The sequence below is a fragment of the Apteryx mantelli genome, chromosome 4 (assembly GCF_036417845.1).
Source record: "Apteryx mantelli isolate bAptMan1 chromosome 4, bAptMan1.hap1, whole genome shotgun sequence".
Classification (NCBI taxonomy): domain Eukaryota; kingdom Metazoa; phylum Chordata; class Aves; order Apterygiformes; family Apterygidae; genus Apteryx; species Apteryx mantelli.
Window position 1 is genome coordinate 76,405,723 of NC_089981.1, and position 26,672 is coordinate 76,432,394.

General features: G+C 35.7%; 1 protein-coding gene across 7 annotated transcripts in view; it reads left to right on the forward strand.

Annotated features, from left to right (window-relative positions):
- The window catches only part of EML1 (EMAP like 1), a 128,652-nt gene extending 104,036 nt beyond the window's left edge, over positions 1-24,616 (forward strand). For all 7 annotated transcript variants that reach the window (XM_067294959.1, XM_067294956.1, XM_067294955.1 and 4 more), the window contains 14 exons: positions 1,588-1,698; positions 4,048-4,143; positions 4,681-4,815; positions 6,305-6,404; positions 8,575-8,729; positions 9,961-10,086; positions 10,349-10,480; positions 14,297-14,364; positions 15,876-15,964; positions 16,487-16,584; positions 16,708-16,795; positions 16,973-17,068; positions 22,648-22,778; positions 23,053-24,616. In XM_067294959.1, coding sequence (XP_067151060.1) covers positions 1,588-1,698; positions 4,048-4,143; positions 4,681-4,815; positions 6,305-6,404; positions 8,575-8,729; positions 9,961-10,086; positions 10,349-10,480; positions 14,297-14,364; positions 15,876-15,964; positions 16,487-16,584; positions 16,708-16,795; positions 16,973-17,068; positions 22,648-22,778; positions 23,053-23,178 — 1,551 coding nt within the window. In that variant the 3' untranslated portion in view covers positions 23,179-24,616. The remainder of the gene's footprint in view (positions 1-1,587; positions 1,699-4,047; positions 4,144-4,680; positions 4,816-6,304; positions 6,405-8,574; positions 8,730-9,960; positions 10,087-10,348; positions 10,481-14,296; positions 14,365-15,875; positions 15,965-16,486; positions 16,585-16,707; positions 16,796-16,972; positions 17,069-22,647; positions 22,779-23,052) is intronic.
- The last annotated feature ends 2,056 nt before the right edge of the window (positions 24,617-26,672 follow it).

Below are 26,672 nucleotides of genomic sequence, written 5' to 3' on the forward strand. Positions count from 1 at the left end.
AAACCTGAGAGGGAGGGGAGATGTGGGGAAAGAAAAAGGAGGAGAAGTAGAGGAGATTTAATTGGACAATAACAAGTTCATTTCTGACCACAGCTACCAAAACCAAAGTACAAATAAGAATGGCTTAGGGTTATTTGCTGAAAAAGAAATCCTTTCCTATTCTTGCCATTGTAAAGCCTGGTTGTAGGGTAGGAATTTAGTCAGACAGAAGAAGATTGTCCTTGCACCAAAGAGCTAAGACAAGTGAGAAGGAATAGATAGAAGAAGAGGGAAGAAAAGTCTGAGGAAGAAGTTGCTCAGTTGATTCTATGGCCAAGCTATTGCAAAACTTTTGGTAGATGTCATCAAAGAAGAATTATTAGGAAGGGTTAAAAAAAGGATTATCAATATGCTAACTAGTTGTAAATGAAGAAAACAATCTCAGTCACACATTACAAGGTTTATGTAAAGATAACTTAGTTGAGTAACATAAACTCAATTGTAAATTTTATTGCGTGTTTGAGAAATCTCTGGGCTTTATTCTTTTAACTTTGTAAGTACAATTACTTACCATTATATTTATGAAATAAGATATAAGGGTTTGATACCTATGCTTGAGGAGAAAGTGGTATATAATCTTATATAAAAGCCGTTTCTATACCTGAGGTACTGGGGTGGTTTTGATTTAAGGGCAATTTCCCTACTTATGATCAATGAGAGAGAAAGACTGATGGCTGTTGCTTTCTTTCAGATATTGTAATAAACCTTTTATTAGTTTCATTTGAAAGGACAGGGAAAAAGGAAATATGTCCTTTACTGTTTTCCTGCAAAGGTTGAACATACAGTTTTAAATTCCTAACTGCTTTCATATAAAACTTAATCAACATGTACTTACAGGGATTGCCCTCTAGTGGATTTGAGAAGCATTTCTGTCTTCGAGTTGAACCACTGTGTGGGGCTCTCTGTGTGTTACAGAGGTCAGGGATTGGCAGGAAAAAAGGGGAACCACATAAATTTCATAGGAAAATGCTCTGGGCTATGTATGTATACCTTGAGTATGTATACCCTGAGTATACGTACCTTGAGTTTTATGTTAAAAAAAAAAAAAAAGCTGGTTCTGACTAGGATTGTAAAGAAGAATCTGAAGATACAATCTCTCCATGCTCATTTTTATGATTTTGAAATTAGTTACACTTTAGAAATTCTTAATCTTCTTTATGTACTTGCCCTTTGACATTGACCAGAATTATCTTGTTTGCTATGGTTTAAACAGATAATCCTGGACTAACCCTAGGTCCCACATCACAAGGTTAGCAACAATTTTCACTTAATGAAACATGTCTCAGTACCCATTAACTTCACTGAATTAACAACTGTCAGTGAGACTTGAAATGCTGTACACTCTGAATATTCAGTCCCAGATATTGGTCCTAAGCAGAATTCTCATTTGTAGCATATCTGTGCTTAAACAGCCATTCTAGGGAAGTTCTGATAACTTTCATGCCTTAAATTGAGTTAAAATGTTTCTTGGATGCATTCTCATTTTTTTAATCTTGATATTTTTTATCACCATTGTTTCAGCTGTTATTTCTGTGTCTATTTTTGTAGCAATTGCCACCACATGTACGTGTCTGGGATTCTGTTACTCTGAATACACTGCATGTCATTGGAATGGGGTTTTTTGACCGAGCTGTCACTTGCATTGCTTTTTCTAAATCTGTAAGTAAATGAATAGTCATACATATTAGGAATGTGCACTGAACAGGTCTTTGAAGTCTTTCAAATTTAGCTTTCTTGAACAAACTTTCTCTTTTCCTTAGCTTCCAAGGCATGCTTTCTGGGCACAGTCTCTCTCAGCTTCCTCTTTAGAAGAGGAAAGCTTGAAGTTCAATTGTTTCAGACCATTTATATCATTATTAAAGCTAGCAATATCTCAAGAGTCTCAGAGGTCTGTCTTATGCATACCATAAACTGCAATTAATTTTTTCAGGGACAGACACTTGCAAAGGTACTTGTGTTCCAGAAATTTCAGTATCTTTACTTTTTGCCTTTAATCTTCTCATTACATTTGTCCCTTAAAAAAAGAAAAAAAGAGTTGTTCCATTTCTGCAGCTATTTTTTTTTCTATGCATTGTGTGTTTAAAAATGGCCTTTTGTGATGGGATATACCCCTGATTTGGGATTTAGAAAATGGGGCTCATATAGCACTAGCAAAAAGTTTTGCCTGAAAGCTGCGAAAGGCATATGGATAAAGGATTGTTGAGAATCAGGATCCTCTACTGTTAGCCTTCTGTCAGCACCCTTCAAACTCTGGTCTATCAAGGAGGTAAAAAAGAAGACACGGAAGGCATTCAAGTCCCATATAGAAACGTGAGTTTATAATCTGACTCACAGAAGCCTAGAAGCCCTCAGTACAGGACAGAATATATAAGTCCTCGATGCTTTGTGATGATTTACACCAGTCATCAGAAAAGCATTTTCAAAAAGGAGAGGACTAAATTGTGTGTTTCACAGGCAAAACTTACTTCAGTGAAAGTTTCCACAAACATCTGGAATATCAAGCAAATACTCTGTAAATATCTCCCTAGATGAGGAATGGCGTACTTAATAATGGAGGAATGCTACCGACAGGTGCCATGAGAAAGCAGAAGTGTTTAATGCGTTTGCTTTACGCTGTGATTTCACAGTCATAGCTTAGCCCATTTTGAGCATTACTTGCCATCCCATCACAGTGCTGCTTATCTCTTTTTAAACAGCCCCCTCTTCAGGCTACTTATTCCTGTCTCTGTCCCATCTCCTGAGTTGTGTGGAAAATGGTATTTTTGTAGCTGCACCCAGGAAGTTTATTAGGGACCTGATCCATCAGGAAAGCAGCCAATCTACCTTATTTATAAACAAAATGAAGCAGGATTGGTTTGGCTCTTTTTTTCCAAATGGATCCATTCCCCAAACATGCTCATGCTATGATAGCCCAAACTTTCGTGCTTGCCCAGCTCAAGAGGCAGCAACAAACACTTGGCGGTGCTATGGGTGTCAGGAAAAGGACTGTTTGTATCAGCATTGGTGCCAAAGGATTGCTTGTGTAACCACGGTCTCATTCTGCATCTGCAAGGTCATCTGCAGTCACAGCTAACATAGTCAATGCCAGGAATAATGGGGTAAAAAACGTATTCAAATGGCTTGAAAAGCAATTAGACATTACTTGATGGTTTGTTTCACTGTAGCCACAAAGCTAGGAATTAACTCAAATCATTTGAGAAAAACAGTCTGAAAATTACCTTCCAGATACCTGCTACTTGGAAAAAGATCTAGTTGTTATACAGGAATGACCATATTTTGGATATTTGAACAGGTGCATCACCAGTAAGACCTGTGATGTCAATCTGCTCCCTCAGTTCAGGTAGAATCTCTGTTGGAGAACCTCATTCAGTCTCTGGATTCACACTTCAGAAAAATGGGTATTACCTGGAGAAGGTCTAGTTAATATGATGCAAGAAGAAAGACTGAAGGAGTTAGGGTCACTATGATTAGGAAAGCAAAGAATGATAGAAGATATAACTATAAAAAAGACATCTATCAGGAGTAAGTTGTTTTCTCATTACTTTCCCTGTTCCCCAATTTTGTTCCATTATTGCTTGATAAAGAATAAATTATTCCCCATGTCCATAGTAGATCCAACAAGAAGTAACTGGTTTAAATTGCAATGAAAGAAATTCAGTTTAATCATCAGGAAAAACTTTCTTAATAGTGTAATGGTGTGTAGATTGCCTTGGGAAGTTATATCACTGAAAGTTTAAAAAGAGATACCTACCTCATTCCTCACAAACTGTGTTTTTCTACAGTTTGTCCTGAAAGAGAACCTCTTCAATATCCCTTTTTTAGCCCTGTTTTTCGATGATCCTATAAAGTGCTCTATTTCATGAAGATCTATGGGATAACTAAAAATATAACAATGAAAACATAAATATGTCCTTTTCACCTCTGCAGAAGTATTTATTTTTAATGGGTATTTATGTGTTTCTAATATTGGCTTACAGATGCATTAATATTTTCCATGTTTTGCTTTAGAATGGAGGAAGTAGCCTGTGCTCAGTGGATGACTCAAATGACCATGTGCTTTCTGTGTGGGACTGGCAGAAAGAAGAAAAGCTGGCAGATGTCAAGGTGTTGCAATAAGATATTTTGTGTACTGCTACTTGCTTGTATGTAGATCTGTATTTCTTGTCATAAAATGTCTATATTTAACTTCTTGTGCCTTTTTAACATTTTCATTTTATAAAAAGGCAAAGAATATGATGAAAGGGATTCTTTCCTCTTACTGTTAAGATTATCCTAATGACTTTTTTGCTGCTGTAGTCATGCTAGAATTTATTAGAAAAGTCTGGAAAGCAATGATAGGAGCATGTACAGAAAAGAAACATCTTAAACTAATCTTGTCTTTCATATGGATCTTCCTCTCCTTATAGGACATATTTTTGAAGGATAACTTTTGATAATAACTTAAAAAATAGAAAATCATTTGACCAGTCTTTTTGCTTCAAAGTATTCTACCGAAATATTCCAGTCTACAATAATAAATGAATGGCTCAGTATTTTTCTTATATCTGGAGTTGATCAGTTCATGTAGCTAGAGAACAATTTTATATTGTTTTTTTCTTTGGATTTTAAATTTTGATGCAATGTTTTTTTTTTCTCTTCAAGTGCTCTAATGAGGCTGTATTTGCTGCAGATTTTCACCCTACTGACACAAATATAATAGTTACTTGTGGAAAATCACACCTTTATTTTTGGACATTAGAAGGGAATTCCCTCATTAAAAAGCAAGGATTATTTGAGGTAAAATAAACTATTTCCTTAATTTTATGTTTATAGGAATGGTACAGTCATGCAGAAATAAGGCTTAGTAATATCTGAATAAATCAAAAAAATGATAATTATTAAACTTGCATTTTTACAAAAATTCAGGTAGCGTTCAGGGCATGGAACAGAGAACTTTTTGATGGCTTGCCACAATCAAGTTTCGAAGTGTAGTTCCCATTCTGTTCCATACATGCCTTTTTCCATGTTCTTTATACTGGTCTCCAGCAAAAGAAAATTACATTAAGACTCTCTATGCTCACCTCAAGTTAAAAAAATATAGAAAGAAAAATATGCCTTTTTTTTCTTTGTCAGAGGAAAAACTTGCAAAACCCCATCTAATTCAATGAAAAATTATGTGAATATGAATATTCTTTCCTCTTCCTCTGTTCTGCTCAGATACATACACATATGTAATTCAAATACAGATTGAGCTGGATACTATGTGGTAAATATCATTTTCATTTCAAGGTCTTGATTTGGTTTTGTTCTTAAATATAGACTAAGCTTTACAGCAGTTGCCTGTGCAAATGAGAGATGTTTGCGGTGACTGCAGATAACTACCGTAGGGCCTAGTTAACTGTTTGCTTGTGGAGTCATGACTCGCAAGTATAGTCAAAACAACTACTTTGCAATGTCAGCTTATATATTTTGTGTGAAATAAGGATGAGATACTGAGATAATGCATTTAATTTTGTTTCACTTTATTTTTCATTCATTTATATCTTCTAAACAACTAGACAGATTTCTGCCTCTGTTATGGTGCTATTATACCATATGGTTGTTGTAAATGTAAAATTGTGGTGGTCCTAGTTAATAACTGATGCCAGTTAGTTTAAGGGAGAAAGGAAACCATAAAAATTCTTATTCAGCAAACGTTGTAAATAATGTCCTTAGAAGCTACTAGATAGTGAACATATTTGTCCTCTTACACATTTCCCTGTTTTGTTCTTGCTAATATCTTAAATGCAGGGTCTCAAAGCAACATTTCCACTTCTGAACTTAGGATTCAATCAAAAGATGATTTCTTAATTTATACTGCAGCCAAACTCTCTAGTAATAGTTCTCTCCTGGAATCTTTGGAGAAAAAATAATAATGAAGTCTGTTTGCATCTTTGCTCATTTCAAAACGCTTGGAGCCTTTGGGGCTAGGAGGGAGTTGGGGGATTCAGAATATCCCAGGACATTCTTGGTCTTGTGTTAAAAGTTGGCAGGCCTCCTCACTTGCTGGGGGAGTGCAGCTGTAACGTGTGATATTGGGTGTAGTACTGGGACCCCAGCCTCAGCTTCTGCATCTTTTGCCCTAGCCTAGATTAACTGTTTAGCCTGCAGGAATGTGGTTAACTCCTTTGTAGACATTTAAGTAATAATAGAACTGTAAAAGACTAAGCTAAATTACTCAAATGCATACAGTTAAAATGAATGGGCTGTGTGTTGCTGTGAGTGTATATTTTTCATAACCATGCAGAAACAAGAGAAGCCAAAGTTTGTCCTGTGTGTGACCTTTTCTGAAAATGGTGATACTATTACAGGAGACTCAAGCGGAAACATTTTGATTTGGGGAAAAGGTAAGACAAAACTGACGTTAATAGTGAAACCTTATAATAAAAGACTGAATTTTTGCATGATTGTAATCCCATTTTAGGAAGAATAAATTTTGTTTTTCTTGAATTCTTTGCCAAGACCAATCCAGTTCTCTTACCAGCTTTTAAAATAACATATGCCTGACTGCCCTGGCACAAAATACTGTAGAATATGTTTCCTGTGGCCACATGTTAAACCCTAGAGCTACACCAGCAATTATGGCTTTTACTGACTTCAGGAATAGCAGGGAAAATTCATTTCTTTAATCAAGGTGATTGCAAGAAGCACTGTTAGTATAACTGATAATCTCCTATACTCTCCCTCAATATAGCATTTACAAAAATTATACCTATATATTGACAAATATTTTTGAAAAGGGAACAAATAGCTTTAGTTGTTTCCTTAGGAAGTCAAGCTAGAATGTATGAAGATTTAATTGAATTCCTTAGCTTTATTAAAAAGGAATGGATGGACAGGAAAAACTTCTTAAAAAGCCTATTCTATTAAGAAGAGGCTTTGTTTTAGGCACCAGCAGGCAATTCTTGCTGGAAGACAATAGTAACCACATCCTAAGCATTTACTTACAGTGTGAGATGCCATGCATAGGAATAATGAGCCTCCCCTAATGGAGGCCCTTTAGTAAAGGGAGAGGGATATGGATGACAATTGCTTCTTACTTACTCGGTGCCTTCTCTGAGGATGTTGGAGATAAAGGATATAAAACTGGGGAAGCAACATGGTGACTCATTTACCAAGTTGGACCTTACTGAGCTGCTTTTGTAAACTTCTTTCGTCTGAGGACTGCTAGCCGGTTTTCTGTTTTCCGTACTGATCAATTGGTGCATTGAGGTAGCGCTGAGGAAAGGGGTGGATGTGGTATTTGTAACTCCTTTATTTCTCTTTTTCCTTTCCTATGATATTTTAAAGCAAGACATTTGCTCACTTTCCCTTCTAAATGGAGTTAAGGGTCTAATTTAGAAACTGCACAGTCCCATCTCCTCCCTCTTCTTCTTGGTCATTTTTCTGGGCCGCTGACAGACAGGGGAGGTAGTGGCAGCTGCTGACATGGCAGGATCAGTGCAGCGTTCAGAGGCCGGTTTGCCTTCACACCAAGAGCCTGACTGATTTCTCCCTTGACTGCAAGCACTGTCTTCTGCCCTTTTTCCTAGGAAAGGAAGTGAAGTCCTTGTATGTTGCAAGATCTCCTTGCCACTGTCAGTTCTTCTGGGATGGACACAGATGTTCTTTGTTTTTCTGTCTTAATAGGGCATATTTGACTAAGTTTTCACTGCTTCTAAGGCAGTGCTCTATGTTCAAGCAAGGGCTGCTTCCACATGTTCAGAATACCCTTAGCAAAATCTTCTCTTTATGTGATGCAATAGTAACTAACACATATCCATAGTTAAAGCAAATGTGCTTTATAAAGGAAAAAGCAGTTCTTGTCTCCTAACGTATGTCAGCCTAGCACTTGTACTAAACATGAAGTTAGCCAGGCTTTGATGCAAGGTGCATGTTTCAGTAATAGAATCCCTAATAATTTTTTCTTTATACTTCATAATCATAATGATTCTCAAATTAGACATATTTAATCTAATGTAGTTGGTGTAAAGGTCTTTTGAGACTAAGGAGGTACTTGCAGAAACCAGCTTCATCCTTGTGAGGTTCTCCCTAGCCTCCTGCCTTATCAATAAAGAAATGCAGGCCCTTGCAGAGAGTGATTCAGTGTCTTCTGCCAGGGCATCATAGACCCCTGTTTAGGCAGATATCAGTACAAGTTTGGTGTTTGAAGGATCTGGAATATCTTTGGATAATCACAAGTGATTGGGTTATTCTTTCTTTGTTGATAAGGCGTGTATTCCTGCTTCAGTTCAAATGTGATGTCAAGCAGTTTAGCTTAAACCTCCATGAACTAGACTAAGTGAATGTATATTTTTTCTTTTTTTTGTGTTGAAGGGTAATAAGTTTTTAAGATGTACTAATGCAGTCCCTTCTGTGGAACTGAGCATTTCAGTGCAATGATCAATACCTGCCCTCATCGTTGTTAGATATAACCCTTGACAGGTAGAGAAATAAAAACAGATAAATAAAGCAAAGGAAAAAATGAGCGAGTAAGCTAAATATTTCAGTAGTAATATCTTTTCTCCATATATCCAGGTACAAATAGAATAAGCCATGCAGTTCAAGGAGCTCATGAAGGTGGAATATTTGCGCTTTGTATGCTACGAGATGGCACACTAGTATCGGGAGGTGGAAAAGATCGAAAACTAATATCTTGGAATGGAAATTACCAAAAACTTCACAAAACAGAGGTGATATCACCTATCTTTAAATTTACTCTGTACTCAGAGTGAGATTTTAGCTGTCTTCTGAGCTGACATTCTTAAATCTTTTTTTTTTCTTATAGAAAATACATTCTGTGAGAAAGAAAATCAATGCTAAAATGTAATACCTTTTGAGTGATCAGGTCATTTCTGTGATAGGCTATTCATTAAATAATATTTTATATTTAAGATCTATTTGGATTGGAAAACATCTTCTAAAGATATTTTTATTATTTCTTCCTTTTTTGAAATTGATAATGTTAGATCATTTTTTACTTCAGATACTACAATATTAAATATTATTGCAATATTTGAATTATTTTGTACTTTTCTATTTCCAAAATGATACTGTTTTTTTAATCACTTACTTTTTTTCCCATATATTTTTCTGTTAGTGGTGGGGTTTTTTATTTAAAAAATAAATTCCTAAAATCAGTTCAGTTGCTGTATAGGAGCTTGAATTTTAAAGCAGAATTTGTTTGGACAGGATTATATGATGGTTTACCTACTGGATGAAAGAGTATAATCAGTGTAAAACTCTGGGGAAGGGTTTCAACTCAATTGTCTATTATGAAACATTCCAAATATATTTGCAACTGGAATGGCATGTTATTTTCAGTAATTTGTTTTTTAACACAGCACAAGATACATGCTTGTTGTGCTGATTCTAACCATGGCCTCTGAAGATGGTTATTTTCTTTTTCATTTATTTGTTCCTGCAATGGTTTTGCTCGTTCTTTTAAATTTCACATCTTCCGCTGAGCTTTAAGTTGGAGATTTGCACCGAGTCTTCCAGAAACTGGGTGTCAATTAAAGGAGCATAACGTGCAGGAAAGCACTAGTGATATAAAGCCTGACACTACCTCTGAGTAGAAATACTTAATCTGATATCAAGGTTGTAATTAAAATATGATTGAGTTAATGCAGCATGAAGAAACTGTCTTTTCTGCTTGTTGAAATACTTCATTTATCTGTACATATGTAATGTTCCATAGATAAGGATATTTTCTCTTGTAGTGTTATAAAGACAGTTACTAAGCTGACACAAGTTGTTATAAACTTTTCAAAGTCATGAATACATATTCATGTATTTTATATCATCTCTGTACAATTTCTATTAAAATGCACTTGTTACGCCATATGTCTTTAAAAAATACTAACACCAGACAAGTCATTTTCTAGTCTGACTTATCTATCTGTTTATGTGTTATGAACACAGATTCCAGAGAAGTTTGGTCCAATAAGAACAGTAGCAGAGGGAAAAGGTGATGTTGTATTAATAGGAACCACTAGAAACTTTGTTCTACAGGGCACGCTGTCAGGAGATTTTTTTCCAATTACCCAGGTAAATTGCTGCCTTACATGACTGTTTCTAATTAGTGTAGGAGCAGTAAAAGTATTGCCCAAAGTTAAGCATCATAAATGTGAATCTATTAAATTTATCATTACAGTACTTTTGGCAATAAATAACATGATAAATATGCATCTATCCAAGGCAATGTATTTGTAATGCTTTAATATATAGTTTCCTCATTTTAATCCTGTTTAAATGTGTTTACTTTTGATGCTGCTGTCCACCCTGTCAAGAAACATTTCTGTTCACGTAGGGTCACACTGATGAGCTTTGGGGACTTGCAGTCCATTCCTCTAAACCTCAGTTCTTCACTTGTGGACATGACAAACACATTACCCTCTGGGATGCTACCACTCATCATCCTATCTGGAACAAGATTATAGAGGTATAAATTCTACTCTTTTTTTAGAAGTTCTCAATTTATTTGCCTTTTTGTTGTTTTTTGTTATTGTTGTTGTTAAGATTATTGATTTGAAGTATCTTGAAGTATAACTTGAGGGAGAAAAAATAAGTGAGAGTCTTGAGACTTGTCTTTCTGAAAATGGACATAACGCTTAAAAACAAAACTATGGAGCAAAACAAGAATTTTAAGGCCTAGGTTGTATGGATCTATGTGTTGTATCAAAAAGATAGATACAGTGCTGTTGGCATTTTTTTAAATAAAACTTGGATGTATTTGTCAATTAAAAGTAGTTCTGATGAAGATTACTACTACTATCCTGAGCATGATAGTCAGGCTTCAGAAATGAAAAGGATTTTTTGCTAACACTTTTAGCCTGTTTTTTTTTTTATTTTTTTGCCCTGGAACTGATCAGGATTTTTTAATAGATTCTGTTCACAAATAAAGGAATGGGGTTTCAGTTTTTCACTTCCTATCCCTGGTATGAACTGAGTATTTAGGTACTGAAGGAGTAGATAGTAGAGGCTCAGTTTTATCCTTGTACTTAGGCCATTCGGTTGAGCATTTGCAAACTCTTACAATACTGACTTGGTGATAACATCATTAGTCTTTGATTATTACAAGCATCACTAGAAAATTATTTTTAAAGTACTTCTTTTTTTTTTGTCTCATGCAACTGGTCACCTTTCTAAATAGCTACCTACAAGAAGACATTGGCTCATCTCCTAGAGACAGCAATGAAGCTTTTGTCTCTTTACTTTGAGATGCCACTATTGCATTTTTCAAACAGTCTTATTTTTATATCTTGTTGTAGGTGCGTGACTCATTCTGTGCTTTTCTGGAGGTGCACATAGGTATCAGAATAATCCAGGTCACCTCTCAGTCTTCCCTATCTGCCCCTTTGTCCACTGGAAAAGTTCAAAAATTACTTCAGAAGAAAACCTAGCAACCTGGTGTAGATGTACATACATACATACATATATATACACACACACACCTATATATATATATGTATATACACACACATATATCAGCTACTCACATCTACAGATCAATATAGCCCTCAAACTCTAGCCAGGAGTTTTCTTACGGATGAACCAACTAGCAATTTTTATAGTATAGCATACTATATGCTAGTGTGTAGTATAGTATAGTATGGAGAAGAATGCATACTGGCTTTTCTGAACCTGCAAAAAACATTTTCAAAATAACTACCAAACTACATTTTCCTATTTCCTGATCATTTTAAACTTTAGTATATGTTAATATGTCTTAGATTTAAAAATAAGCTTTTTCCCTTCAGTCCTTAGGGATACTGTAGTTGTGCCTTAGTAGAATGGTCAAATCTTGAGACACACCAAAATCTTAATACACTGAAAATCTATTGAACTGTTTCCAAGATGCCAAATATAAGACAAAATAAATACCAGCTTAATCTAAGAGCTTCAGTGATAAAACATTATTAAAAAAAACACAAACAGTAATCAATAATAAAACCAATTTTCCAGGATCTGCCTTGGCAGACTCTCTAAGAAAATATAGAACCTCTGCCTGCCCTTGCTTTGAATGACAGAAATAGCAGTGTATTGTATTGCACTGTATGGAATATGAAGAATTAGATCATTGCTTTAAGAGCAATTCAGAGTGACTCGAACAATGATGGAAATTAGAAACCTTTACATATACCTTTCTGTTTTTTATCATGGTTTTGTGGGGAGATTTAAATTGATTATTTAGAAATGGTACACAACTGGCTTTGTGTAGGTCTTTTATAAATATCTTGAAGTGGAAAGTAAAACCATTGGTGCCACTTTTTATGTTTTTTGGATAAATTTCTTTTTTGTCTGCAATCTTTCAATTGCATGTATTAATGTGATCCTTCACTCTGTTCAGTGTAAAGGTATGTTTTTGTATTCGTGCATATGCTTTCAAAAAGCCTGGAGAATAAAAAGTTGGTATTTCAGATATATTTCTCATTACAGGAATAATATCCTGAGAACAGCCTATATTCATGAAGAGAATTGCAAAATTTGGCAAAATCTCTCTTTTTGGGGGGGGGGGTCCTGAGAGCATTTGCTCTCCTGCTGTCTGAGTATACAGCATTGATAGCGAGGCATCATTAATGGAGATAATTACAGTATGGGGAAAACAAACAAATTTATTAGCAAGATAAGCTACTTTCTCAAAAATGAAGTTATTTATTTTTAATCAATTATCATCAGCTCAAAAAAGGGCGAAGTTTGCACTTATCCCTGCTCTCCTCTGAAAAACAGAACTGGAGCTTAGATGATTGCGAGTTACAGTGAGTTTCAATTGTTAATATTTAGCTTGGCTACGCAGACATAAAATGCTCTCTGAGAAACTGTTTCTGAAATGTTTAAGAACCTCCTGTGTTTATCCTGATTCTTTTGAAATGATTGGCAACAGCAGTAGGTCTATTAAACCAGACTTAGATTTTGTTTTTTCCCCTCCGAGTACTCACTGCTTCATTAAGACAAGATTTCCATTACTGATCTTGACAATAATCTCCTTATTAACCACTTGAAATGTGTGAGACTATATTTTATAAGTCACTGACTGCTTATCTAAAGTAAATGAATAATTTCATGTGAACCTGTTTCTGTCACAAAGATCTATGTAAGATCTTTTTAATGTAGTTATCAGTACAAGTTGTTGCTCAGAATGCATTCACTGCTTGAATATTTTATGCAAGAGAATATTTTAGCGTTTAGTAGTTGTATAAAGTTATACTTTGAAAAATTAGCAAATTTCCCTTTCTGGACTTTTCTAGTAGTTCGAACGTGTCTATACAAGTCTCAGAGGTTAATGATTCTGTGAAACTTATTTGAAGTTAGTAACTTCTTTGAAATTAATAATTTGTTTAAAATTAAGGAGAATGCCCCTTATACCTAGCCACTAGGGCAGATAATTACAAATTGATAAAAATTTAAACAAGTTTACTAAAATGGCTACAATATGCTAAGTGTTTTAGAATACAGAAAAGCAAGATAGCATAGGCATTTTTGTGAGCTATATTACTTGATTTTTTGCTTACGTTTTAAAACTACTTTTCAGCCTGTATCAGAAAAAAATAAGTTATTTACTTTGGGACTTTCTCCTATGACCTGCACGGTTCTGGAGCTCATTCTTTGTAGCTGTAACACATTAGAAATAAAATGCCCCCCCCCCTTTTTTTTTTTTGCATGCTTTTAAATGGCAAGAAAAACACTGTAATTCTACATATAATATACCACTGATTTTTTGCAAAAGTGAATGTAAATGTTTCCATATTGCAAATCAAAATAAGAAACCCAGTTCATGCCCTTAATCTCCCACTAAGCTGCAACTGGCAGGTGCTGAAAAAGTCTTCTGTGTGCAGAAGTTACACTTTATCCCTCCATGCACAGTAATACATAACTCTGTTGAATAGCATACTCACATGTCTGTTACATGGTAGGTAAACTGCAGCTTTGATACTTAATTCTTAGGTCAGCTCTAATTTAAAAAGCTGCTTTTATCTCTTACTTGTTTGTGATTTGTTGAGAAGCTGCCTCTGCCAATGCTATTGTTAGGAAATCACTTGCCAAGTTATTTTTAGATTAGATAGTGCAGAAAAAAATTAGTAGCCTTGTACAGAGGGAAAAATCTATTGGGTAATGTTTGAGTCAGTTAAAAATGTATTATTTTTTTCTCAAGTTGAATTAAAAAAAAAACCCTCGGTTCCTGAAGAAAAAATTGAATTGTGTTTTTGTTATGAACTGAATGGGTTAACACTGTGTGCTTCCTTCTGAAACGTTTTAGGATCCAGCGCAGTCTTCAGGTTTTCATCCTTTGGCATCTGTTGTTGCAGTAGGGACGCTAACGGGAAGGTAAGATGCACAGGGCTACCGCGGAGGCACCAAGAAACAGCACATGATTTTTCCAGCTCACCAAATCCAAGTTCACGTTCGTGCTTTCCAGATGCGTGCGCAATTCTTTTTTTCTTTTGTGCGTCCCCTATTGATTTCAATTGGATCTGAGAGGGAAATGTATTTGTACGGCCTTAGTGGCCTAGAAACCCTGTCCTTGGACCAGTACCCCACCGTGCTGAGTGAGGTGAACGTAGCATGAACGCAGAGTGAGGAGAGGGTCCCTGCCCGGCGGGAGCTGACAGCCTGAGACAAGAAGGATTTTCACAGGGCAGGAGGTGTAGGTTAGCAATAAGACCATGCATGGAAAGTGGTGTCACCAAACCAGTGACCTAAACGTTACATTTTTGTGTCCATCATTGCAAAGGAGAGTTTAAAGGAGGCATTTGAAGGAGCATAATCGTTTAACTCTGCAGATGTGTGCGCAGAGTTTCTCTGAGGCCCAGAGGGCAGCACAGAAGAAATCGCATAGGAAAAGGGTGTTCATTTGAAAATTTAATAAGTGGTTTATTACCTCTAATGCCATAATGTCCAGGGGCTTTAACAGAATTTTGGCAAATGTCTCACTGTTAGGCATGGTAAAAATATGTATTAAGAGACTTGTTCTGCCTGAAGATGGACAAAACCAGGGAGAAAAGTAGTATCTGTTATCTTCATTTTACAGGGAAAATTGAGCCGTTTGTCACACGGTGGATCAGTGGCAGATCCATGAGTTTAGCCGTGATTGCCTAAGTCGTAATGGAGTGCCTTCACCATAATTCTGTCCTTTTCTTTAATGTCACCTGAGGGCAGACTTTGCTGTTAGTACTGAAAATAATTAGACATAACTGAGAATATGCAGAATGCTGATAGGTAATCAAGATTATTTAGGATTGTATATTTTCAAAAGGAGAAGTTTTGGGGTGGAATCTTTACTTTGTCATTAATAATCTGGTGTAAGTGTTAAAATGCAAACTTTATCTTTGTCCCCTGTATGTTTCCACAAATTAAATTTTGGTTAATTAAAAATAAATAAATAAATAAAGCAAATCTTCATGTCAGAAGAATCAATGCGTTCTGATTCCAAGACAAAACAATCCTGATTCTTGCTCATGTTTTCTATTGCTCTGGGATTTAATGTAGGCATCAATTTAAATGTCAGCATAGCATACAGAAGCCTTAAAGGAGGACGCTAATTATATATAATTCATACTTTATTATAATGAATGACACATGGTAAAACAGAATAAAATCTGAAGATTGATGTAGGGGTCAATGTCTGAAAATTATTCTTTTTAAGACCATTGGAAAGAAACCACTCTTCTGTTAAAGTACAAAGTAAACTGAAATGAATAGCAGTTGCTGTTTTTCTTTTTTTTGGTGAAAAACTTATGGAGTGTTGCTATTTTGACAGAAGAAAAGTTGGTCAAGATTACAGCAGAATTAAATTCCTTGTGGAATGATTTATTGGCCTCTTTCTATATTTACAACAGGTGGTTTGTGTTTGACACAGAAACAAAAGACTTGGTCACTGTACACACAGATGGAAACGAACAGCTGTCTGTAATGCGTTACTCACCAGGTTTGAGATGGTTTATTTACTGGTTGAAAAAGAAGGATCGAATTCCTTATTAAATTCGGGGTTTATTTGTTTTAAAATCGTTCCTCACTTGCCATATTTAAGCTGAAAATAAATATGTGGTGAAGCATTGGCAACAATGAATGGATGGTGTCTTAAGCTCTAGTTTTTCTGTATTTTCCATTTTTTCCCCTCATATTCAGCATGGTTTCAATGGGAAGGTAAAAACAAACTTGACTTAACTGTGCATGTTTTTGCAATTTGTTTAGCCCTAAATTGACAATAGCTGCTTCCAGAACTGCTACGTGTTTTTAAAAGTAATATTTGCTATATAAACCTGCTGTTTATGATGTTGAAACAAGCATCAACTTGTAACTGTAAAAGAAAAAAATAGAACTATATTTTTTCTTTTTCAATATTAAGGCCTTTAAGAACAGTTTCCATTGTCTGTGATAAAATAACTCTTTAAAATCATTTTCAGTTCTTTCTTACTAGAATAATTGCAATTCACTTTTGTATTTATAGATGGAAACTTCTTAGCGATAGGTTCCCATGACAACTGTATTTATATATATGGTGTAAGTGAAAATGGAAGAAAATACACTCGAATTGGCAAATGTTCAGTAAGTGACCTTTTTTCTCTGTGTTCAATATTAGCAACCAAGTGTGTTTTGTAAGATTGTGTTAATACAGTTATGTTGAGAGATTCTGTTAGCACAGCTAATATAATACTCTTCTCTTCATAGGGTCATTCCAGCTTTATTACTCATTTGGATTGGTCTGTTAGTTCACAGTATCTTGTGTCTAATTCAGGGGACTATGAAATCCTATATTGTGAGTAACATCTATATTTTGTCTTTGTGCAGAGTTTAGGCGGTCTGATTCAGATTTAAAATTTAAATGACACCATATAATTGCAAAGAGAGACCATATGTTTTAATTCATCTGGTACAATCAAAGCCTATACCATTTTAAAATTAAAAATGTTGTCGTGCTTTTTTTCTTTTATAGGGATCCCCTCTGCTTGTAAACAAGTAGTGAGTGTTGAAACAACTCGAGATATAGAATGGGCTACTTACACCTGTACTTTAGGATTCCATGTTTTTGGTATGTACAAGCTCTTACAAGCTTTTATCATTCTTGTTATCAACTAATACTTGGAATGTCAACTTTTTTTATGAAACATGACTATTCATATTTCAGGGAAAAATACAGAACTTCTGTTACGCCATTTTTATCACAATCTGTCCTCTTATTTCAATCCAGAAAGGCTCTGATTTAATATATTCTTGCTAGCTTCAAGTAGAGATATAAAATTGCAAGAAAAATGCAAGAAAAGTGGGAAACAGGGAAGAAATCACAAACTGCCCGTTCTGTCACACTAAAACTGCTTCTCATCTCTTTTGGTATAAAGTACCAATTCTATGGAACTCATATCTTTTATTTAGGCAGGCCCTGGATCAAATTCCCCTGTCAGAACCAGTTTCATCTGCATTTTGTGTTTGCACAGTTACTGTGCAAACACAGTGTCAGTAACAGCCTCTATCACAAAGAACTTATAATGGGCTTTGAGATAATACATTTAATACAATTAAATGAGATGAAAGATATAGAAGAAAAAAGGAAAAACAGGAACACATGTAACAAAATCATGGTGATTTGTTTCCCTGTGACTTCTGTTAATTTTGGAGGACCTGTTTTTCATAGTGTATTCTAAATTTTTGTATTTATTTCCAACACATGCAGAACTTGACTGATCGTTATAAAAGCTGAACAAGAAACATCGAATTGTTAAGATAAGGTAGGAAGCCATTGTAGAGATTCGAAGAAGAGTCTGTTTTAGCATAAGCAGTAAACAAGGAAGATTTTCAGCCATGTTTCAAGTAGAATAGATGCAGTAATGTGTTTGAAAGCAGGCAAAAAGGACATTTTTAGAACCTAAAAGATGAGGTGGCAGTAGCAATATTTTAGGAAGAAATACTCGCATTTTGTAAAATTTAAAGCTAGCAGGCAGTACTTGGGCCTCACTAAACATGCAGACTTAGTAAAATGAGAAAGTCCTAGATGACAGACTGGATGTTAACGTAATGTATTTCTCTCATATGAGAGATGAAGGCCCCTGTAGAAATGTTAATATATTCCAATCTCTAATCTTTGGGGCTTGAGTTTACCTGACACAGTGTCACAAAGCCACCAAGTCTTTGTGTTTACCATCAAAGGTTCAGATATTCTGAAATGATGAAAATACTTAAGTGAGTATTCCATGCTTTATAAATTGGACCCATGTAAAATATAGTGCTATTAAAATGTGAGGCTGTTTTTGGCACATCAAGAGCCATAAGAGAAGGGTGTTGCACCTAGGAGGGGTTTCCTCCACTCTGCAACAGCATCAGCTTTTAGAGCAAGACTGTGGAACAAGATGTTCTACTGCACCAGTGAGGAACTTCTGGAAGCATCATATACTTTTTTAATAGTTTTTATAAGCTAGAGAGACAAGTATGAGGAATAAATAAAAGGAGGTGGTATTTTTAATATTTATCAAAATTATTTTTTTTATTAATGTAACAGAGACTGTGAGAAGGTTAGTCAAATGAATGGAATTTTAAACTAAAAGAGCATAACTTATTCAGAAAAGATACATAATGGAAAAGGAGAGAACAGGGTGCCATGTATACTGAGGATTCACAGATACACAGTTAGGTTCAGAATAGGAAGTTACAAAGGTAATGCATAATAATTATAGATGAAAAAAAGACTATTAATGGTGGGTAGGGATATACTGTTGCCCATCCTACTAGAAAGATCAAGTGAATGGAAATTTTTTTAACGGCTAGCAGAATCAGTCAAACACAGGAATCAATGAAGATGTGAGATATTAACTGTTTTGGTGTATGCTGGGAAAGGAAGTACAGTACACAGGCTAACCAGCACATCATCAAAATTCCTTTGTATCTCTTTTTGATATAGGAAATAGGTAAGCACCTAGAAGGGAGTTTCTTCCAGAATTGATTCTAAGTAAGTGAAGAACATATTAAGAATGTGAATGCATCTTGGTGGGAATGACAATGGAATCAGGGAGGTCATAGCCCTAAGTACAGGAAGGAAAGAGAGCAGCAAAATAAAAATAAGCTTAAGGGAGACAAACTGCATAAATCCAAAGTTCTACTAAGTAAGATCTCAAGTTGGAGAAAAGAAATTGGGGAGAGCTGGTTATTTCCTCTAGATGATATGAAGGGCACAAATTCTCCCAGCACAGAGGACAGACAGAAATGGCAGCAAGAGACAAACTTGGCTAAACAATGCTGACCTCTCCTACAGGGAGGAGGAATGCAGAAGGTAGGAACTGTGCTGGAGTACCGAGGAGAGATATAAACAAAACCTAAACATAACTGCATACTTGTGACAAGTACAGTAATAACAGAAGGACCAAGGGCAGCATTGGTCTGCTACTCAGATAGAGAGGAGGGAGCGATGACATTGAGAAGGCTGAAGTGTGCGGGTGTTTTTCTTTTTTCTTTTTTTTTTTTAATCTGTCTTCATTAAAAGTCCTTCTACAATGTGATGGCTAGCCCAGTTAGTGCCAGCACCAAAAGGGTAAGACCCCTCCTTTGAGTAGGGAAGAAATAAGTTAGAAAATATGAGTCAAATATATTCAAAGTATCAGAGTGTGATGAACCTCATTGCACCTGTAAAAACAACTGGTTAAGGTAATCACAGAACCATTAATACTTGTTTTCAGGACCTCACAGAGAATATTTAAGGTACTGGAAGAATGGAAAAGAATGAATGCAATATCTGTAGGTCATATACTTGCCTTCAGAGCCCATATGGAGACGATAAAGTGCAAAGTTAGTGCCTAGAATAATAAATTGAAGGAGCCCATAAATTCTAAATTGGAAGCTGGTCCAGTAATGTTGCAAGTCACTCTACTATTCAGTACCTCAAGGCCTCAGAGCAACCACTATGAACTGTCTTTAAATGCTTGCCAGGATTGCCCTACTGGGCATAGCAGAAGCAGTCACATCATCAACGACGTGAGGCAGCCAGTATATGGATGTTCACCAGCTACTGGTTGACTAAAACTAGAGACATTTTCTCACTCTACTAGAATCACTTAGACATCACAAATAGTATGCATAACATTCACAGCTTAGCATAATCAATGCAGGGTGGAAAACGAACATTGATCTGTTGAACACCTGCCTTCAAGAATGGGAACAGATTAGTCAGCCTGGAAGTATATGGAGATGATTCAACCAAAAATCAACAGCATGTAAGGAAACGTGTTCAATAGAGAATATTCCAGTGATGCAAACACATATAAATTTGAAGGACAAAAGACTATAAAACAGTTACTGATCTATATGCTTTTGGAAGAACCATGTGCTACTGGACAAGGCATCAGGTCATATCACATGCCCAATATTGGAAAAACATGTATTTGAGTTGAAGGACAAGAAAAGAAGAAATGTAAGATGCCATGAAAAGCCCTACAATATATTGCAAGCAAGCTAGGGAAACACAGCTGAGACCAACTGGGTGCAAAACAACTTAGAAGGCTGTACACTGAATATTATTTTTATTTAAATGTTTTTATTAATAATATGGATGATAAAAGAGTATGTTTATTTAATTTGTAGATGACATGAAAGCTGCAGGAGTAGCATTTAAAATTTTCTTGACAGAGTAATGGTATGAAAAAAGGAGGCAATTCAATGTGGACAAATAGAAGGTTATACATTTAAACAGCATAAGCCAATTGTACAAATACAGAATGGAGGATAGCAGGCAAGACAGCAGTTTTGCATAGAAAAGTCAGGAAATTACTCTTGTCTACAAACTGAACATGAGGCAACATTATTATGCTGTTGTGAAAAAGGCAGATGCATTAGTAGGACGTGTAATGAAAAGGATGACTTGCAAAATGTGAAGTAATTGTCCATTTATCCTCAGTATCTGCTTCAGTCACAGCTGGAATACTGTTTCTGGTTTTTGCACATTGAACCAACAGATAATGTAGCTCAAGTGATGACTAGCAAGAATAATAATACATGTAAATATTGTTCTGTGAGAAAAGATGTAATGAATGAGTTTTAGAGAAGAGAAGGAGAAAACAGCATGCCATCAATCTTCAAATAAGAGAAAGGAAAAGATCTCTTTTCCATCCCTACACAGGACTGGACAAAAAAATAGTGAACTAATTTTTCAGCAAAGGATATTCAGTTTACACATTAGGAAAAACTAATGGTGAGTATAGTGGGGCACTGGTATCACTTATGAAGATCATAGAATCTCAGAGAAAAAAATAAACTGATATGATCCTTTCCCCATCTCAATGGCAATCTTGTTTTTTAAACCATTTCCTCCAATTTGTCATACGGACCTCTTGAGAAGACTCCTCTCTCTTTTCAGCTGGCGTTCTATGTTCATACAGCTTCCTTTTTGTCAAAGCAGTTGCTTAACACAGCCTTTCTGTGTCTTTATTCTGTGCCCGATTCTTAATCCCACGTTAGTTGTGAGTACTCTGTTTCCCCCCTGCACATTCCTTTTCTTTCTTGCCTGCTTCTTTTTTTTAATATTCTTGATATAGCAAAGAGGTGTTTCCATATGCAATGTCAGGAGAGTTAATGGCACTCCACAAATCAATACTTCATGTTTCATTTTATTTACAATAATTTGTAATTCCTCACAGATCACATGTATAAATAGATGAAATCACTTCCTTTCAGTGCTTTTGAACTTTTATGTACAAAATACAAAAACAATATTTGGGAGGAACTACATGCATGGCAAGTGCTAGCTGTTTCTACAGTTCAGGGCAGGTTCCCATGTTGATGTTCTCCGTAGTTCAAATGATAGAATCTATCTGGAGGGTGGGGTAAGCGGCAGGGGGAAATACCCAGCTCTGTATACTGTATACAAAAAAATTGAAATTTCAATAAGGAGTAGGATTTTATTATAATTTCAGCAGGTGAACATTCAGGAGCTTTTAAGATGCAATACAAAGATTTGGTCCTTGAATCAAGGAGCATACAGTTTAATTTTAGAACAACACTGTGCAAGATGAGCAAGGAATAGAGGACATGAGGAAGTAGGAGAATTACTTACAGTAAAATAAAAGCATTTAAGGATTTTATAATATGTTCAGTTTGTTTTTGAGGGATCTATTAATTATTTGAAAAACATTTTTAGATTGTTATAGATAGGTTTTTAGACTACAGTAATATGAAGAAAGTGTGTTGGGTCATACTATAGCAATGTGTTGAAAGAGTGTTAGGTCATACCTGAATGAACTTCTTTCTGGGTAGCTTATTAGGGAAAAAAAATTACCTTTAAGGCAAGCAGAAGGGAAAAATAAAAACAGTAACATGCTATTTTCTACATAACCATATAAAAATCCCTATAGGCTCAGCTATATGACCATAACTTAGCAGAATACTTTCCTGGAGTAAAAATCACTTTGCTGAATAGAAAGAATAAACAAAAGCATTTATTTGTGCTTAATTTCTTATTAGGATCTGGACTTTTGCTGGTGCTTAAGTACACATATTGACCCAACCACAGTTGTTTTTATAGTTTTTGCTTTTTAAAAAACAAGTAATCTTTTATTAAAATTATAACAAAAACCTGAGCTGCCACTTGTATTTTCATTATAGAAACCTTTAATTAGTGCCTCCGTGTTTCAGGTGTATGGCCTGAAGGTTCAGATGGAACAGATATCAATGCTGTTTGCCGATCACATGGGAGAAAACTGCTCTCAACAGGGGATGATTTTGGCAAAGTACATCTCTTCTCATATCCCTGTTCACAGTTTAGGGTAAGTTACTTTAAAAAAAGTTCACTCTTGTGACTCTCACAAACACAGGATTTTTTTGTCCTATGTACAAATGAAAAAGGAAGAGTAGAAATACTTACATGATAGAGTGCTAGCTAATGTTGACTGACATGAGCATTAAATTTTAAATTTGATTTAATATTACAATATTTCAGGAGAATAATGTGGATGCTTTAATTTCATTGTAGTTTGAATGTTATGCTATAATGATACATTTTATGACAATTTATATTCTCACTAATATGTTGTTTTCTAGGCTCCAAGCCATGTATATGGTGGACATAGTAGTCATGTAACTAATGTAGATTTTCTCTGTGAAGACACCCATCTCATCTCCACAGGCGGAAAAGATACAAGTATTATGCAGTGGCGAGTCATTTAGAGCAAACATCAGCGTGAACATACACAGCTGAGTCGACCATGCACAGAACTTCTGTATAAACTGTATATTTAAAACTTAACAGTATGTTTGCAGTTTAGCCTGGTCACTGTGATTTTTGTTTAAAGAATTTTTACAAACCTCAGGAAAATTAAGCCCTGTGCTGGTTACCTTACTCAGTTTAGTGATTTTATTTTTCATTGTGTCACATCTTAAGAATGATTGTTTTATCTTTTGTTGTACAATATACAATGCAGTACAAGTTTAATATAAAAATGTGGCTTGACAGTTTGCAATACAGTGGTATCAGCAGAATGTGACTATCTCTTAAATGTTTTCTATAAACACTGCTAAAATGGTCACAAAAATGCCTTTCAAAGACTGTATATATGTGCTTATTTGTTTCACTATCTACACTTTGTACTGTATATCTACTTATTTAGAAAAATCTATGGCAACATTGAGGTACCGAATTGTTTCTGACAGAAGATGATGAATTGATACAAAAGGTATAAACCAAGCTGTAAGATGCAAAAATTAACATGTTCTAGATCTGAAAATGTGAGTTTTAGTAAATTTCCATTCCCTTGGGACTAGCACACCTTAGATATCACCTGTGAGGAGTTGTATTCCCTTTGAAATCAGCAAATCAGCAGGTTATGCCCCAGTTTAACCTGAATATCTCAACAGGGTTTACAGATGTTTGTGGTTCAGGTATTCCATATGAGTTTAAATCAAAATCTTTTTAGTTGTATATGAACAATTTCCTATTTCAAAACAAAACAAAAAAACTTGACCACATCCCCATTATCAGTTGATATATTTAACTAATATGTATATTAATCAGCATGATACTATATTGTACATGTATAAGATTTTAGCAGTTCATAACAAATGGTAAGGCAATCTAGCTTTACTTTTTTATGCTTACGGATATTGTATATTTGTATTTTAAGACCAAGTAGACCAAGTCTAAAGATATCTTTTTAAGTGTACCATAAACCTGCAGAGGGTAAAGGAAGTCTTGGAAGCCTACATGAGACATTAATGTGTAACTTCTGACCCCTGTGTTTTGTGCATGGATGGATATTTATAGTATGAAATAAGATTGTGTTTTGCAATGAAGTAATAGTGGAGGTGGTATAAAATGGTTAAGAAGGCCTTATCAATGTTGATTGTGACGCAGATTGAAATGTATTGTTTACTTTGAGGAATGTATCTGAAGAATTTTAAAAGAGAGGAGTTCTAAGCAGACTCAAAAAAGATAATATTAAAATTTTGCTTGTAGTGGACAGTAAACGTTAATTCTTTGAACTCTAAAGCACTGGTTGTTTAGAGTGATTTAAATGAAACAGAACCAATAAATTTTGAACTTTTTTATTACATCTCCAACCTGCTACACGGAAAGTGCAGGACACCAATAAACATGTATTAAAGTGAATTTTCAGTGTATTCTTCCCGTTCAGTTTAATGGATTCATTTCAACATGAAAAACTTGCTATCAGATAGATATTTCTACTTAATGAGACACATTTGTGAATTCTGAGTTGCATTTGAAAATATTTGGGGATAAAATCTAAATTTGGGGGTACATAATTTCAAGCATGTGCATAAATAACTCTAAGAATGTGATCGCTAATGCACACAGAGTGGCTAAAACTTGAGCTTCATAAAAGCAAAGAAAGGCTTGCTTTCAGCTACAAACTTTCTTGATGCTACCTCCTCGTACATATCATTAATTCCCGAGAACACTATTGGCAGAGGAATGCCATTCCACTGCACAGGGTTGTCTTCATTGCAAGAGTTCCTGACAATTTTCTGTGTTAGAAAATCTTGCCTGAGGGCAAGCTCCTAAGGCCAAGGTTTCAGGCTCACTTTAAGCTGACATAAACTCGCACTGTCACTGAAGGGAGAGCTCTGGCCCCCAGCTGCTTATTCCCATCCCATGCAGCACTACAAGAGTTAATGGGGCCATAGGAAGAGCCAGACTGGGAGAGGAGCCCAGGTTAAAATTAATTCAGGAAAAAAAAGCAAGCAACCAACCACTACTGAAAAACAGGAAACCCATTGCCTCCGCATGCTCATCAGGTTTGCTGGGCAGCTGTATGAATGCTTGTTCTGAGACAAAGAAAAGAGCAATGCGAAGCTGGAAGTAAATGGACAGAGGAAAAGTGGGACAACTTCTTTTGACAGCAGTGTCAACCTCCCTCAGCGTAAAGTATGTGAAACCCAGGCATAATACTCCTACCCTTACTAGGGTTAACCTGATCCTAAGAGTTCATAATACCCAAGTGACAGGTTCTGGTCTTGTCTGGATAGCTAGTTCATTATGCTAAAATACCTGGTGTTTATATCTATAAATCTATATATCTATCTATAGATATATGTATGTATGTATGTATATATATTTTTTTGCTTACATGGAGGGCTTTCAGGTGTCCTTTAAAGAATTTGTGGGTGATTTGTCATTACTTGCAGTGGTGTAAATAGGAGCTGTAAATTGTATTTGCTCATTCCCTTTTCATCCTTCTGCTGTGCTTGGCAGAGCTTGGCAGAGCCTTGGGCTGTAGTGTATTTCTGATCCCCTTCTTCACTTTAAATTATTCCCCCTACAAGAAACAGATGAGGAAGCCTGCAAATTCATCCCTAGGGTTACTGATCAAAAGGGATTTTCAACAATCCCATCCCAAGTGTGCTCCTGTTGCTCCTCTATTTCTAATTTTTGCTCTTATATGTGTCTTTGTTCCTCTCTGAGAACATGATAGATATATTGGCTATATTCGCAAATGGTGGGCAACTTCTTGAGCCAAATATCCTTTTGATGACTATGTAAGATATTCTTCTCATTATCCAGGAAATTCTTTGCAATTTTACCGTTGTTCTGTGTAATCCAGCACATCTGCTGTTCTCTTTCTGTGTCCATTTTCCTCACTCCCTTCTTCCAACTCTGCTACAAGTATTCCTTTGCAGCTCCAATGTGACCAATCTATTGGTTTTTCCAGTCTTCTCACCGTCATAAATCCACATCTAACCCCCATGCACTCATGTACTTATTCTTACTCACTTTTCATGGTACTTATCCCAGTCTGGGCCTTCTGCTCTGCCTGTCCTCTCAGCTTCTCACATCATCCCCACAGCAACCTTCAGCTCTCCTCAGTTCTACCTCTGTTTTTCAGTTCTTGCATTTATTTGTTTTCTCAGAAATGCCCTCTTTTGGGCTAAAAAAGAATTTACCAGTGAACTTTGCATATTTCATTCCCTCGGTAGCACCTGGTACCCTAACACCTGGATCCCTTCACCTACTATTGTTTTGGTGGCAGTTGTCTTTTCCCACCCTTCCACAGAGTCTAAGGACAGGGTGGGGCTAGTGCTATGGCCGGGGTTCAGCTTCGAATCTGTCCACATAATCCTGGCTGCAGCAGTGCAGTATCGCTCAGAGAGACTCACCTCTGCTCGTCTCATCCGTATTGCTGACATCTACCAACCATTCAGCTCGT